At 34.2% G+C, this 17,851-nt stretch overlaps 1 protein-coding gene across 1 annotated transcript in view; it reads left to right on the top strand.

The window, feature by feature from the left end:
* The window catches only part of LOC132555981 (pyrokinin-1 receptor-like), a 55,297-nt gene extending 40,182 nt beyond the window's left edge, over positions 1–15,115 (top strand). The window contains exons 3-4 of the mRNA XM_060220367.1: positions 12,282–12,407; positions 14,538–15,115. Of these exons, the coding sequence (XP_060076350.1) occupies positions 12,282–12,407; positions 14,538–15,115 (704 nt within the window). The remainder of the gene's footprint in view (positions 1–12,281; positions 12,408–14,537) is intronic.
* Positions 15,116–17,851: the final 2,736 nt, after the last annotated feature.

Genomic DNA, 17,851 nt, shown 5'->3' with positions numbered 1-17,851 from the left:
TGTGCTGACGAGGTTGCGCACTTAAACACTTCACCCTAATTGCTCTGGACGAAGTGTGTCTCAAAATGACCCTGGCTGTTCACAAATCGATAAACCCAACAAACAAGAAAATGTCCTATCATTATCTACCGCGTGTTGTTAAATCTATGCTGTGATGTTTTCTGCGTGTAGGGGAAATGTTACCGGTTTTTTCCACCTGACATCAAAAGTTTTCATTCTAACCTGGTGTTAAATCGCTTTGAATATTTGAGATGATAAATGTCAGTTTTGACGTCAAACCACTAATCTTTTTTTTCCTAAATTGATAAAAGTGCAAAATGAGCGAAAGGTAGAATGCAACAAAAGTTGCATCGTGTATGTGTACGTAAATATCTTGATAGCAGAAGAAAGCAATAGATCGATTGATACGCTTATCATTAAATCAATGATATCAAAACCTCACTGATAGGTTTATTATTGATATATTTAGTCTGTTATTTGCATAATACATGCGATTATACAAAACATTGTCGATTCTGTTAATCTGTTTTATTTGTATGGCAGAGATTTAGCTCTATATTTAGACATATCAATTTTGCCATGCTCTCTGTCCTCCCTGACAACTTGATATGCATGAAAAATTACTGTACAACTGACAAGGGGGAAAACTGACAAGCTCCTTGTAATTGCGACGAAAGGTCAACGTCGGCCAAGGTCAAACATATACGAATTGAATTAATTTACCTTGGACGTTCAACGGCGGGTCACGACACCGGAAGACATTTATAGAATAAATGTAATCTAACTTTTAGAAAGGCGAAGTGTTAGTACGACCTTATACAAAACAGGGTCAGCAAAATGTTTGTAGCACTACGTTTTCTACTATAGATGGCATTTTGCTAAATATCAGTCTGTGGGGTATTACAATGCATGTCAAAACGGTTAAGGATGTTACCATATATAATAACTTGATTGTGAAATGTCGAGGGCAAGCTACAAGGTAATGTGCAAATCATACCAAAATAATTGCAATATATACGTAGGTAGCAGGAAACAGTTAATATGCAACATGACCACGTGTAAACACTATGAAAATTTCACTTCCTGTAAAGCTAGTTTTGGGGTATGTAGACACAGATTCGAGATTGCCCAGATAGTAATCTCCAAACACAAAGATAAAACATTAATCTAAAAAATGGAATTACATATTGTCCACTTCAATTTTAACAAGGATTTATTATTTAAGTCTTAATTAAAACCTTTATGATGAGATAATTTAATTAACAAAAATATCATCCATGGCCACACCGAGATACTGTGTACTACTACCATAGTGACACATATATGAGCAAAAACCAGAATATTGATATAAAAGAAAAGTATAGTCTATAATAAAAAAACGGTCGATATTATTGTTGGCGGACTGAAAATAATATTAATAATAAACTGCCCCATCCTCATTTCTTGAATTCCTTGTGTTTACTGGCGGCAATCCGCTGAACGTAAATATATAAATGACGGCGCCATTTTAGAGGATGTCTGTAGCTGCCAGACTGCTGTATATATCTTATACACCAAATTATTTGAAATTTGTTTTCATTTATTTCCAGTAGAATCAGTTCACTGAGGAATTTGCTATGCTATTACAGCACTGAGGCCTCGTTTACATGACAAAGTAGATATTAAGACCCTCAGGATTCCAAGACAGTCTAGCATTTATCACAGAGAAATTTCATATCGGCGCACTAATTGTTTCTGCCGTGTATAACCTTAACCGAACAGGTACACTATCCAGCATCAAAACAAACGGAACAAATCGGAAGCTGTTGTCGATATGATGAGACAAAAACAGGAAATTCTAACACAACATGTAAATGGAATACACATAATTAAAACCCGCAAAAAAGAATTCCCAAAAGGTGTAACCTGTATAATATGTAACAGCAGGCGTGATGTCAGATACAGGAAGGGTAATTGCCTACAATCTTATAAATTTTCAATTTTTTGTAAACCCGACACTGAGAATTCAAACGCTTATGACAGAGCAATCGAACCGATCTATCACTGCTGTGTATTTTGAAGAATTCCCTGTAGGCAACCCTGAATAAGATACTTAAAAAATTGATGTCTTCTTCTGCAACATTAGTGAGATTTTAAACTTGCAGCGCATTAAACTGGTAAATTGAGTAATAAACTGGTAAACAGCGTATTTATTTGCACGTATAAAATGGGAAAGTCGTTGAAATAGCGTTATCATGTATGTTGAAGTAGACAGTTGTATACTGTAAAACCATCATTTTTGAGGTGATTTTCTTTTCATTGATTTCTTGTACAATATGTATCCACGGATTTCAATGTCCACGAATAGTAAAAACAGGTACAGGTAAATTTATGGAGCTATAATTGTTCACGAAATCACGAATTAGTGACTTCATAAAAAAATACGTAAATTGAGCCCCAGTTCACTGTGGAATTTGCTATGCTATTACAGCACTGAGGCCTCGTTACACGACAAAGTAGATATTAAGACCCTCAGGATTCCAAGACAGTCTAGCATTTATCAAAGAGAAATTTCATATCGGCGCACTAATTGTTTCTGCCGTGTATAACCTTAACCGAACAGGTACACTATCCAGCATCAAAACAAACGGAACAAATCGGAAGCTGTTGTCGATATGATGAGACAAAAACAAGAAATTCTAACATAACATGTAAATGGAATACACATAATTAAAACCCGCAAAAAAGAATTCCCAAAAGGTGTAACCTGTATCATATGTAACAGCAGGCGTGATGTCAGATACAGGAAGGGTAATTGCCTACAATCTTATAAATTTTCAATTTTTTGTAAACCCGACACTGAGAATTCAAACGCTTATGACAGAGCAATCGAACCGATCTATCACTGCTGTGTATTTTGAAGAATTCCCTGTAGGCAACCCAGAATAAGATACTTAAAAAATTGATGTCTTCTTCTGCAACATTAGTGAGATTTTAAACTTGCAGCGCATTAAACTGGTAAATTGAGTAATAAACTCGTAAACAGCGTATTTATTTGCACGTATAAAATGGGAAAGTCGTTGAAATAGCGTTATCATGTATGTTGAAGTAGACAGTTGTATACTGTAAAACCATCATTTTTGAGGTGATTTTCTTTTCATTGATTTCTTGTACAATATGTATCCACGGATTCCAATGTCCACGAACAGTAAAAACATGTACAGGTAAATTTATGGCGCTATAATTGTTCACGAAATCACGAATTAGTGACTTCATAAAAAAATACGTAAATTGAGCCCCAGGTTTCTGACCCTACTATCATTAAGTTTAAGTAGAATCGGCGTCCAACTCCATGTTAATTTTATTGAATAAATTCAATACTGTGAAATCATTTATTTTCGTGGTGCTTAATTTTCTTCTTTTTTTTGTTTTTGTTTTTGTTTTTGTGTTTTTTTTTTGTTTTTTTTTTGGTTTTTTTCCCCCACTTCTTCTTCTTTTCAAAAATCACTTTTTCGTAGACATTTGATTTCGTGGTAAAATAAAGCTCAATAAATTATCTTTTACTTATTTTCATAGTTCCTGGACAAATAAATTCATGGATTAAGTTTAATAAAGAAGTCAACAACGAAAAATAAATCCACCACGAAAATTAATTTCTTTACAGTATATTCCTTCCTGCAAACACAGCAAAAATAAACGATGGTAACGTTATGCATCCTAAAGATACTCGTTTACTTGTTTAATGATTCCGTCAATAGCAAAGACTCGAGCTGTGTGGGCAATGCTGATTCATTTGGTATTACCATATAATGGAAGGCATGTGAAAGAAACAAGTACATGTGTTGGTGACAAGTGGACCCACGTGGGCGTCCTCGTACCATGTGATGCCTATCGATTTGGATGACGTTTAATTAGTGTTGTCACTAGATAGGGACGACTCTTAATAGTGCCAGACGTGTAGGCCCAGGCCAATAACCATTGTTCTGTGTTACACAACATTTTCCGTCATGCTTTTTGACAAATGTACAATGCGTACAGAGACAAAGAGAATCCGGAGGTTCAGTCGCTGAAATAGCAACTTTGTAGTGTGTCTCAAATGTTTACATCTAAGTTATTCCATCGAATTTGTACGATAGATATCGATATATAAACATAGATATATACAAAGAAAGTGACAGATTCCCTTGTCTATAGCATTTTTATATCTCTCAGTGATTCATTCAATACAGTTATTTTTTCTTTTTTTTTTTAATATTTTATGAAATACATATATGAAGACATGTTTTAGATCTTGCTGATCAGTAAAAAGCAGTCAACGTTTCTTAAAACATGGAATTTTCTGAATTATGGCGACGACCTAAACGTTCCTTAGTGTAGAATAGAAAATCTCATGTTTGAAACCCAGGCTGTTTAATCTTTAGATAAAAACCTGAAGATATCTCATTACACCGATGGGACAGGGGTGGATGCAATATTCCCTAAATTTTTGCGCTCCGTTATATTCCGTCTCGTTTTGCCAATCATTGAAAACCTTTAAACATATTTGTACATATTTACACCATGGTATCATAACATCAACCTCTACACAGGTGCAAGGACACTCACATCCTATAGACATTTTCTAATGTTTTTTTTTTTCTTGTGTTGCCGCTGTTGGGTATCCTGTCATTTCGTATCAACATTATGTATTAGAACAGCTCTTTCAAGCACATTTTTAATATTGATTCTGAAAAATGATATAATACTTCAATAACGAAGACCTACGGACATGACAGATACCAGTGTTGTTTTTTTTATCTTTGTAAGACTACACAATGAATTATCTTTCACAAGAAACATTTGTCTTAATGTCGGTCTTTTTGTTCTTTTAGATAGGGTCTGTCTGTGATCTCCGGTACATGTGAGTCAGGTCGCGAGTTACCTTTCTACACTTAATCTCTGCATATCATCGGTTTCAAAATTTAGAAAAAAAATATAATAAACGTGGATTAGGGATTAGTCTCACTTACAAAAGTATCATTTCTGTTTGATTAAATATGTTTTGAACTTCTCAATTTTATTTTCCAAGTTCCGTAAGCGATATCGATCTGAAAACTTGTCCTGAGTAATTTTGTGTTTCTTCCCCAATCCCACTGATGAAATTGAGATGAAAATGTTTTGGGGGCGTATTTTTTGGTTTTTTTTTTTTTTTTTTTACCTCGGTTCGAAACTCCGACATTGCAGCATATTGTAATGTGTTGCACATTACGTTAAAACTGTTTTAAAGTCCTCAAATGAAACTTGAAGTGATCCTAAGATCATCTTTACCAAGTTTTCGGGAAGGTTTTAAAAGAAATAGTTGTTGAACATTATCAAAATAAAAGAAGGAAACTTTGCAGTCCTATTGTTTTCTCTTCCGCGTAAAAGATAAAATGATTAAAAAGTGGAGTGAAGTCAAACTTATAAAAGTCGGAACCGTGGCTTGACTGTAGAAATAAAACTATTTGATTTATTTCAATTTCAAATGTAAATTTGCGATGTTGAAACGAACTTGCCATTCCGACACGAGAATATATGGGTTCGATTAGTTGCGCACGTGATTTGTCTTAGATTTATATATTTGCCTGAAAATGTATTTGCGTGGATTTAATTACATTTCCTGACACTATTGTGTGATGTATGGAAATGTGCTGCGAAATACGATTGAAAGATTTACAAATGAAATCAAAAGACTAATTTATCAATGTTTTAACTTTACTACATGACATGAATGACATTATCACTTTTTTAAAATACCATGTCTGAAATAATTGTAACAGTTAAGTTTCGAATAACACCATAATAAATTAAAATATGTATTTATCAACTTTGCTGCGAACCATCTCCAAAGTTATGGGGGGGTCTATTTTCACATTTTATATTCAAAATAAATTGTCGATGTAAAATAGTTTATAATTGAATTTTCGGATTGAATTTGGTTTTTTTTTTTTTTTTTTTTTGTATTTGTAGAAAGCGTATTGCAAATCAGTATAGCAATGTTTGGGTGGAATGATACGATATTCAATAGAACTGCCTGATGGGTTGTAATTCTAAGCGCATGGTTGTGCTCGTTATTTTTACAAAACGAACGAAAGCATTGCAGAACGAGAAAAAGGGCTTATAATCCAAATGATTAATTCGGCCTGTGTTAACTTCTGACTGATAAGTTAGTATTGGCAATAAGAAGAAAAATACCGGAGCAAAGCACAGCAGGAAAAAAACAAAGAAAATACCGATGTGTCAACATAATTTTAATTTAAACTCGAATTCCATGAAATCAGGGCATGGTATGAATAAAAGAAAGGTTTACACGGTGACCTCAGGAAAAGTACAAGGAGAATAAGACTAGGTGCTCCGGATGAGAAATTATCTGCTAATTCATCGGCAACACTCACCATGTAAATCTTGGTCAATTTAAGAAAGTAAAATCACATTAACAAATGAAAAATGCCAGCAACAACGGAACCACAAGGCATCTTAACGAGCATCACATACATCATACTTCTTATAGTGTACGGAAATAGAATTTTTCCTAATTAGACCGTTTTCGGATGGCTTTACCTCATATAGACAATAGCTGATTTATCAAAGACAGAAAACAAACAAACAAACAAACAAAATAGTACAAACAGATGTTACCATCAGGAAAACTCTTACTGTAAGAAATATTAAAAATGTATCTGGTTGATTTCTTCAGGACTGAAATATTGTGGTAGGATTACTGTAAATTTTTCTTCTTTCGAAGGATTTTATTTTCCACTATTTCCAATAACATAATAAAGCTAAGAAAATAAAAACAGATACCTAGAAGAGGAAATTAAAACAGAAAACGGCCGTAAGAAACTTCGTTTTAAAGTTTTTGAAAAAAATGAGAAAACTTTGAAATTGAAAAAAAAAAGAAAGAAAAAAAAATAGTTATTAAGAATATCGTCATTTAAAATCTATCAGCGCCATTGATAATCAATGATGCGGAATATACAGTATACGTTCCGCAATGGCAATATCCGGTTCAACGAGATTAAAGGATTAAAGGAAGCAATGCAACAGGCAGCTTTAGAGATGATCTGATGCGTGCCAACTTTTCTGAGATAAAATAAAAAAAAGAACAATTTGTCACGTTTCAAAAATAATTTTAAAGAAATTTTATATCGTCATTTAGATATATAAAATCATATGCACTCTTGTAAGTATGAGCACAGATCAGTACACCCAGTGAACCTACATTTGGAGCAAAAAAAACAAAAACAAAAAAATCAATTAAACAGGATTCTTAGCACATCATGCATCTTATACATAATTTATTCCAGAACGAGATAATGATAGTAAAAAATTATTTTCTATTATCAAATACACGATATTTTCATTCAGTCTGAAAAAAAACACTTACAAGTATCAGAAACGTGCTCAGGTAAACGTTATGCCACTTGAAGTACCACTGTATCTAATTCATGTTATACTCGTCAGTTACCTGACCTTATGTATTATTCTTTATTTTAAAAAAATGAATAAGTAAAAAAATTTGTTTCTTGTTTTTCGAGCCACTCAATAGTCTAGAACTAGAAAAAAAATCCAAATTATGGATTTTTTCTCTGCAATATTCTAGGCTTTCATATGATGTTTTAAGAAACATTGTTCGCGATATCGACCAAGACCCTCCTGGTTTCTCATTACTTTAGAAAACATTATATCAAATATCTGTAATGTAAAAGATATATATCTCTTTCATCTCCCCGCATTCACTGGTATGTCTCCCGTTTTAACTGTCCGTCACACCGCGGTCATCCTTTAGGGTGTGGTGGTACGCACGCATTAACCTTCTGAACCAAGTGTGAATGACGTCACTGGAGTAGAGTGACATGGATGAAAAGAATTGGTTTTGTGTAGATTTAAAGATAATTTCTGTTATCACAGAGAAACATATATGATTTCCTCGCTGTTTGATTTTAAATTGAGAGAAAAATACAAACACGAGTATAAATATTACTGATTTCGTTCTCGATCTTTCGACGCTTTACAATACACTGATCACGTCAGAAAGGCCGTGACGTCATATGAAATACAGTGTTTAGAAAGGGAGATAAATCTCATGTTGAATTATACAATTCATACAATACTGTAAAAATTGTTATTTTTGCGTTGTTATAATTTCCACGATACAACAGTAAAATATAATTCAAGTAAGATTTAGTCCAACATAGAAATTGTTAAAAAGTATCCATCTAGATACCGATTCTTGGAACCTCCTATGTCAGATAAAGACATTGAAATTCACCAATTTCATTAAAAACTAAAACATGATTTTATAAATATGATTTTCACTAAACTGTGGAGGCAAGAGCTTGTCATGCACTGGGATATATATGGCCTGTTTTATAAACTTCATTTGTCTGTACATCGATAACGCGAAAATTTGATCCCGCTGAATGTTCAATTTCAAGTAAATTGGATGTGAAAAAACCGTTAAGGCGTTTGGTGTGACAGGAATGCGTGTGCACTATACGAAAATGTATTTGTCTCTAACAGACGTAGATTGTCGGTAGGAACAAGGGAAAATTGTAAGATATTGGGTTAGCAACATACAACTGTCGTGACGAGATTCTTAAAAGCCAATCCCTCGTCGCACCTCGGTTTGGTCATTGGAGAAGAATGTTTTCGTGACGAAAGAGACTTTAAAGTAGATAAATATTAAATTATTCACACCAAACTTCTAGAATTTATGCCTTCGCCGATTTGATACTGATAAATGTGTCTGTAAATATGTACCTTCCGAAGTCATCGTTACTATATATAGCGAACGCTTAATGGTATTGTGTATGGGAATTCAAAGTGGTCAAAAGAATAAAAATACAACTTTCAAACAACTGTATACATGGCCCGCCTTGACCATGTTGTAGCAGGATATTTTCAAAATCACAGTATGGTTTGAGAACTTCCGACTCGTTCATTATTCAAAATATCTTTCCAAGCTTTCATATGGAGATAAATACATTTTTAAAGTCTTTATTAATTCATTAAATTGAACAGACAAATGATTGTATGCATTAATGGTTTGAAAAGCAAATTGCCAAAATCGTGATGGAAAAAAATCAGTTTTAACCAATCAAGATAAGAGTCTGTCTGATTTCCTATTTACCTGATTTCCGGTTGAAGGCTCGGGAACTTTCGTCATTTTCCGAAAAGGAGAAAAGCATTGTGTCTTTTGTGGATCGACTGAAGTTTGTGATTTCATTGCCCGTCTTGTAACTGTATATAGGTTTGTTTTTGTTTTTGTTTTTGTTTTTATATATATATATACATATATAATTTAAAGATTTATGATCATATTTGAATATCCATAAACAACATTTTATGTCTACTGTTTGTATAAATGTGCGTCTTGTTGATCATAATGCGCTCGCTATATATGGCATTGCCTATTTCATATAAAATGTAAGATTTGCCACCTATTTCGGATCGTATCGTGAAGTTAAATGCTTTCTATGACAAATCTTTGATCGGGCATAAATCTGTCCGACTTCCATCAGCTCTGTTTGCAAAGCATTGTGACGTCACGAGTGACCGTAACTGCCAAATATGACCCCTGAATATTGATGACCATCACATTGTCATGTCTGTGAATGGATGCCTTACCACAACGCTGGCCATTATATACTCTAGATGCATTGATAACACGTAAACACACGATTAACTCGGACCATTAAAGAAGGACCGATCTCGTGGGCATCGTCCTGTTAACGAAACGCTTGTAAATATCTAATATGGCAGCGAATCAAGCGGCGATGTGATAAATGCCAGATTCCTGAATTACATTAGGAATTATCTGGATATGTTTAAAGGAATTTTGCCTTGATGTGAGTGTTATTGTTCCAATGGGAAAAGTTGTATGATATAGATAAGTATTTTAAGTTATGATTATGTTGCTCTTTTTGAATTGTATGTATTTTTTTAGAGATGCTTCAGGAAAGCTGTAACATTATGAAAGATAAGCAAATGTTTCCAACATGGCACTAGCTATAGCTATTTTTCACCTATTTGTACGGAGCTTTTATGATAATCATGATTCAAGGACGCGATATCGATAAGTTGTAACTTGCCTAATATGCAATGTGGCTGTTCCGCAACTTTTAAACATATATGAACATATTTTTATATAAAATTGTTTTGGTACCATAATATGGTCTGAAGGACAGAACACTAGACAATAGCATAAGTTACTCTCTTTTTTTCCCCTTTTACATCGTTAAGCGTATTCCTTGTACAGCATATGTGCCTTTGTATTGCCTCCAAATTTAATATTCTTCGTTGATTGAAATTGATATCAATTACCTTTCACATGATATCCAGTGGTATACGTTTGGGTTGCAATAGCGCAGTTGATAGGATGTTGGACTTCAAACCTCGAGTGAAGATTCGGGATGTGTGAGTCAACAAAATGGTCTGGAATCGGGAAATTGTTTTCTTCCTGTGTAATATTCCGCACCTTCATATTATTTGATAAGAAACATTGTTCGCGATATCGACGAAGGCCCTCCTGGTATCTCATTACTTTGAAAACTGTTATATCAAACATCTTAGACGTAAACAAATATCTCTTTCATCTCTCAGTATTCACTGATATGTGTCCCGTTTTAGCTGTCCGTCATACCGCGGTCATCCTTTAGGGTGCGTTGGTATGAACGCACTAACCTTCTGAACCAAGTGTGAATGAACGTCACTTGACTCTGTGACAACAGAAATTATCTTTTAATCTACACAAAACAGTACTTTTTATCCATGTCACTACATGGATAAAAAGTACTGTTTTGTGTAGATTTAAAGATAATTTCTGTTGTCACAGAGAAACATTTATGATTCCCCACTGTTTGATTTTAAATTGAGAGAAAAATACAAACATGAGTATAAGTATTACTTGTAATCAATGAAGTAATAGCGACAGTACGGACAATTGCATTGTCAAATTTTCGTGGCAACCTGCCCCTTTATCAAGACATAAAACAAATACAAAGTTGTAAATCTAAATCGAGAGCGGTGTTTTAATTTAAGGTGTCTCGATAATCCCTACTGCCGATGGACGCCGAAAGCCCTTTATAACGGAAAAAAACCAGTCTAAGTTGTTGTATGGAAGATGGTGATTAAAATATCAAAAATGTTTTATATCAATCTTAGTATGTTATGCACTCTAGACATTGAACGTATATGTGATCGCAACGAAAGCAATTACATGTCACACTCCGAGGAAAGTAGTCTACCTCCATATCTGCCGATATATATATATATGATGTTTTGAAATCCATCTCCATCTCTGGTTTTAAGGAAAAATACAAATACGAGTAGTAAATTTTGTAATTTCCGTTCTTGATCTTCCGATGTTTAAAATCAATAACAATACGTTTTTGAACTGTATGCATTTTATTTGAGATGCTTTAGGGAATCTGTATCAATATATCACAAAAGATAAATCGGTTCCATTTTAAATAAGTTCGCATGCATTCTTATACATCCTACGGGCTTTTCATTGCCCTCCAAATTGAACATTGTTGATTGATTGAAATCGTTTTATAATAATTGATTACTATCACCTGACATCCAGTTGAATACTTTGGGGCCACAAAAGCCCAGGCGGTAGAGTGTGGACTTGGACTTTTTAACCTCGGGGAAAGATTCGAGATGTCTGGTTCGACGATAAATTAGCCAGGCTGTTTGTTAATTCCATGAAACTAAGAAATTAACCATCCTGTGCTGAAGTGGTTGTGTTGCAAAATATTATACCGTGTTTGCTCTGAATGACAAGCAGCGGGCCTCTCGTATGTCGTTTAGTGAGGTAGTCACCCGCTAATTTAGGGAAACATCCCTTCAAAATTACTCTGGCTGTTGCTGAGACTATTAATTTTTAAAAAATTAGATATATGAACGTTTCAGAGAAATAATTCAAATTCATTAAGTAGCGACATGCGTTAAAAGAGATGAAACGTAATTCGCGTCTAGATCCTGATGGTTTGAATAAGTAATCCAACAACTGTATACATTATATTGTAAGCTTGTCATCATTCTCTATCAATTAACGGAATCTTGGATAGTGAATCAAGATCGATATAAAACGCCGATAGTGTAATGAAATGGTGATATGTTACTATCAAGTAAAGGAATGTTCATAAACTTGTTACACAATTTAGAGGTTTAGGAGACTTTTTTTCGTTACATAGTACCAAGAATGAATAACGTGCTCATAGAGATCTCTGCCATTTAAATTTAGAATCTATTACAAGTTTTCTTGTTATTTACAGTTGCGGTAGTGGTGGCGTTTTTTGTGTGCTGGGCACCGTTCCATGCCCAGAGACTGACTTCATTGTATATAAAGACATGGACACCAGAAGACATTGAGATACATAGCAAACTGTTTTACGTATCGGGTAAGTACAGTGTCGGGTCATATAAAGGTCAGAGGTCATGAAAGGGGTCAGATGTATACAGGATTATATGGTGGAATTTTACTTGAATAAATGTAAAATGTCATGTATAGGTTTGTGTACTTAATAATGATTTCAGCTGTGATGTCTTTTCAACACAGAGGTAGTCTATGTCAATATTTAAGGCTGATAGGCATTGCTATCGTGTACTTTTACTGATCAGTTTAATGGATATGAAGCGAAAAGCTCAAAAAACAAATATACATAATATTGACACTTTCGGAACACCTGGTATGACAATGTCCTGTTTATTAGGTGTCTTACAGTTCGAGTTGTTTCTTGTTTTTAGGTGCTTCCTCCGCTGATATATGTTGTCTTTCTTTTTGTTTTGGTGTCCCCTCTGTTTCTTTTGAAGTCCCTCCTTTTTTGTGTCTCTTTAGTTCCGTCTGTTATGTTGTTTCACCTTTACTTTTGGATCTTTTCAGTTCCTTTAGTTGTTTTACCTTTAGTTTTGGTGTCTCCTTAGTCCTTTTGTTGTTTTACCTTTCATTTGGTGTCTCCTTACTCCTTTCACTTTTAGTGTTGGTTTCTCCTTAAATCCTTCTGTTGTTGTACCTTTAGTTTTGGTTTCTCCTTAAATCCTTCTTTTGTTTTACCTTTAGTTTTGGTGTTTACTTTCCCTTTTGTTGCTTTACCTTTAGTTTTGGCGTCTCCTTGGTTTCTTCTGTTGTTTTACATTTTGTTGTGGTTTTCCTTCCTTTCCTACAGTTGACTTCTGTCACTCACTTATGTCTGACTGATTTGTTTTGATGCTTCCTGTTTTTGTTGTCTCTCCTTTCTTATGCTTTTTTTGTTTTACATTTTTGTCGTTGTATTACCTTGTTGCTGACTTTACTTTTATTGTTGTGTCTCCTCCGTTTCTGGTGTAGTCTTCCCTTTTGTTTTGATGTCTCCTCTGTTCCCTACTTTCAGTTTCTGTTCTTATCTTCACTTTAAGTGTCTTCCCGATCTTCCTCGTGTCGCCACCTTTTCATTTTCGACTCTAAGTCCTTATGGAGTCAGAAGCTTTCATTTCTTTTTCTCTTTGTTTGTGTATCACATACAAAGGATGTTGATCCAAAATCATATAATTCTTAAGCAGATTAAATTAATCAACTCAGAACTTTTTATTTCTAAATAATATGTCCGAAAAATGAAACCTTACATCACACCATCATAGTAAATTATAGTACATATACATAATTATGAAATAGCAGACATTTGGAGTGCAGAGATGCCATAACATGTTTTGATGAATGTCGAAAATTTTGTGTTTCGTATAATAAAAAAACTTTCGGAAATAAATTATATAAAAGCTAGTGGTGCATACTAAATGTCTAAACTTAGTATGAAAAATATAAAGTTTTCTTTCAAGGACACCATTATTTAGAAACATGAAACATTAATTTGTCTGGTAATCTTAGGCCATATGTGTTTATACGACTGAGAATCCCCCCTCCAGTCATTAAGTGACACGATTGTAGTATCGAGATAAAGTGAAATACATCCGGTAGTGAGAATTTCCAAACGCATTTGGGCCTATTAATGTTTCTACGTCCCGGTTTAGCAGATATTTTTTAAAAAGTAATGCTTTCTTTGGCTGGCGTTGAAATGGATTTTTGTCCTCGCTGGTAAAATTATAGAAATACTTGCGAAATGATTTACTTGACAAGTCGTCTGTATAAATTGCACACTAGGTGTGTAAGACAGTAATTATTTTGTAACAGCTGAGCATGGTTTTTTTTTTTCATTCAGACTTTTGCTTTTATAAGATTGATTTTTCCCCCTTCGCGTGTAAAAGCATCGGAAGTAAACTTGTGCAGTGTTCATGGTAAATGTTTAACTGTTTGATGATACTTGTAATGACGACTGTAACCTGATGCAGGTTAAACTGCCTTTACATGATACCTATTATATTGAAGCTGTCGTGATTTTGGTTATCAGCTTATCTGGCCAGTTATACTGACATTGTTTTTGCTGTTTCATATACAAATTTCTTTTTCGTTGTATTTCCACTTTTTATCATGTCTATTCTCCTAGAATTCAGACGTTAATCATGATTAATTTAATATCATGGTTTCCCTTTATTTTCAGGTGTTCTTTATTTCCTGAGCTCAACCGTCAATCCCATCCTCTATAACGTCCTTTCAAGGAAATTCAGATATGCTTTCAAACGGACATTCTGCCGGTGCTGTCTCAATTTGGAGGCTTTTCCAACGTTTTACAAATTAAAAGCTATTTTTATCAATAAAAATGAACAACAATCAACAACACCGAGTGGAATGAGATACTTGTTTCCACAAAAACCTATAGTATTAGACACATTCTACCAAAAACACAACAGACGTTTGTCAAAGACAGAAAACCCCTTGAATCAAGGTTCAACCAAAGACACGCTGTTAAAAGTTTCCACCGGATGTGGATCTAGTAGTGGAACGCATCCACATTCAGACGGTCGTCTACATTGTTTGTGTCGTCACAAAAGCTGTTCCAGTCATCGGACGCGACAAAGTATTGAAAGTCAAATGTTTTGTAAACAATTCAGTAATGCGTCCTACCAAGACATTGAAACGCTGAAAAGACTGCAGTGCTTTCGGGATGAATGCCATCTGAAGTCCTTTGATTCAGTGCCGGAAGTTATGGAACATGATGTTAATGTTAATTTGATATAGTTTATATACATATGTATTAAAAGATTTTGCAAGCCGTATAAAATCACATTGCTCAAAAATATGATATGATGATCCAAAGTATAATAATTCCAATATATTATGTAAACTTTCTCCTTCATGCTTTATTTCTGCTTAGATGTAATTTCAGTATTTATCAGATTTAAGAAGCTGAGAAGTATGGTCGAACCTCGTTATCTCAAAGTCGGCGTGACCGTGGGAAAACTTCGAGTTATCCGAGTATTCGATTTAAGCGAACTTCGAATTAAATGGGAGGTTCGAGTTATAAGAATTCGAGATAACGATTTTCGGCTGTATGTACAAAACACTTTTCAATTTAAGGTTCATAGATAAGAAGATAAGATCCTGTACCACGTATAGACGTATAAAATTCGACATAACTCGGCATTTTTAAGTTTAACCTTTTTAACCTTAGGGTTATCTTTTTTTTTCATTTCGGTAATTTCTCTGGCTAGAATTGATGGTAGAAAATCGTTAAATCGAATGATATACAATATTTTCATGTCACATTTGTTAAAACCTTGGCTATCTAGCTTTACACTTTTGTACTTAACATGGGCATAGCTTTGCGATGTCCTACTGTACATATTCTCTTCAGAGCGATCTCAATCTTTACTTCACAGTAAAATGAGGAGAGCCTTATTTCAAAACTATATCGTAATTATGAAGAAGAATATTTGTTCGTTAGCTTTCCGTTTTTGCAACTTTTTTTTAACCGAAAATCAGACTTCGGGACAATTTTGAACTAACATAATCCAAGTTAAAAATAGAAAGGATCTCTTTGAGGAAGAATGGAATTTTGCCCACGGACCAAATTAAATAAAAGTGGGTGGTATTTTGTAACATCATGAGCGACTACCAATGAAATAGAAACTTAAAAATTCTAAAGATCCGTAGGGCCTGCTCTACGACCCATTTAGTGTCGTTACCATAGAAATATGACAGGGTTCATTTTTTCATCGTTGGTCCTGAAAGAGATCCTATGAAAATTTCATGTTGACGAGTAAAACACTAGCACTATTTCACAACATAAAAAATATTTCATGAAATAAGAAGCTGAAAAAAACATAACTGTGCAATAATAGATTTTAAACCTGCCTATATCAATCACAGACTTTTCACTGCTTCCATTATGTTGCATTTCGATCAGTGTTGTCTGTTAAATTATTCTTATCTATATCACATAACTCTAACTTGTAATTTTGACCGATATGAAGTTGAAATTTGCAGGATAAAATCAACCTGAGGCAACCATTTGCTTGCGCCATTTTCACCTCAGGACGTAACGTTATGATCCCTAATACCACAATTGGTTTCTGATGGGTACAGCCAATGAAAATCGCTCCCGGATATATTACACCAGTGACAGGTATACGCAAAAAAGTTAACATGGGCGAATTCACTGGATGAGAGGTGGATTACATGATAAAATATCATGAGTTTAAGGAAGAGTAAATCTGAGCTTGTCTATACAGTGTATGCATTTATGATCCAAACCGCATGTAAAATGAAAGCTGTCAGACCGTTTTGTCAGAGCGTTAAGAATTGCTTTTGCGTGCTCCAGTCACTTGGTTCCACAAAAAGATACCAGAGCTGAGAAAATCTGTTATTTTGATTGACAATGACGAAACATAATTTCTATCAACCGATTTCTTTTCAAAACCCTGTTTTAAGAGTTTGTCTGTCGGTTGACGACATCTTGCACGAAAATCATGATATTGAGAACAGAACCTTGAATATCGAATCAGCATAGGATGAGGATTTTGCTGTCTAGAAATGATGGCAAATTCATAATTGGTAAATTAAGATAATCACGCTTATCATACCGCTATGTGGAATGCTGTCCATGTTGGTTTTACTGCAGGAAACGGTCGAAATAAGCGACTGGTGTCTGTCATGTCTTTGATTTCAAATACTGGATGGGCGTGGTCAATTAATCTTTCATTATTTGAATACATCTGAAAGTGAGATTTAACGACATTGCAAGGTCTTTGTGATCTGTTTTGATAAGTGCCTCGATATATTCAGCCTCGTTTTAAAACAAAACAAGACAGCCAACAGAGGGGCACAGTTAGTTCCCTTGCCAAAAGTCTATTAGAAGAAATTGCCACCAAACTCGACGAAGATGTTGTCAACCAGAAACTCCATTATTTCATGATTCCATCCATTATATATTTCATCTTTGATTTGAATGCGTTTTTCTTTAATTACGCTTCATTTTTCCGAAGTCTTAAACCTTGTCTTGTCATTTTTTAACTAGTCAAGCTATACAGAATATGTGTCTTTTGTGAGTGTATATTTTTTGTGATTGCACCAATGAAAGCGCTCAAATATCACTCCCATAAAATTGGAAACCATTTATTTTTCTTACCATTACTTTCCGAATTCTAATTTCAGAGATAAGCCATACTCGGACCAAAATATATTCAGACTTCATAACAATATTAGGACCAAAATATATTTGCACTAAATCATATTTCAAAAAATAATTAATGAATAGCAATCAAGTAATTTTGTAATTATGTCATTCCTGACCACAATGCCTTGGAAATGCAAATTCCCATTGAACAATTACGTTGTATATGTAAGCATACAAATTATGGGAAATGTGTATTACGATTGTTTTCGTTCAATATTAACGATTTTTCAATAGTCTATAAAATGGCTCAAAGGGCAAAATATTTGCTATGCTTATATACTTATGCTTTATTTCTACAT

The sequence above is a fragment of the Ylistrum balloti genome, unplaced genomic scaffold, assembly GCF_031769215.1.
Source record: "Ylistrum balloti isolate Yb309-2 unplaced genomic scaffold, AGI_CSIRO_Ybal_v1 Utg370534, whole genome shotgun sequence".
In the NCBI taxonomy this organism is placed as follows: domain Eukaryota; kingdom Metazoa; phylum Mollusca; class Bivalvia; order Pectinida; family Pectinidae; genus Ylistrum; species Ylistrum balloti.
The sequence above is the reverse complement of the archived record's forward strand: the minus strand, read 5'-3'. Positions and strand labels throughout refer to the sequence as shown.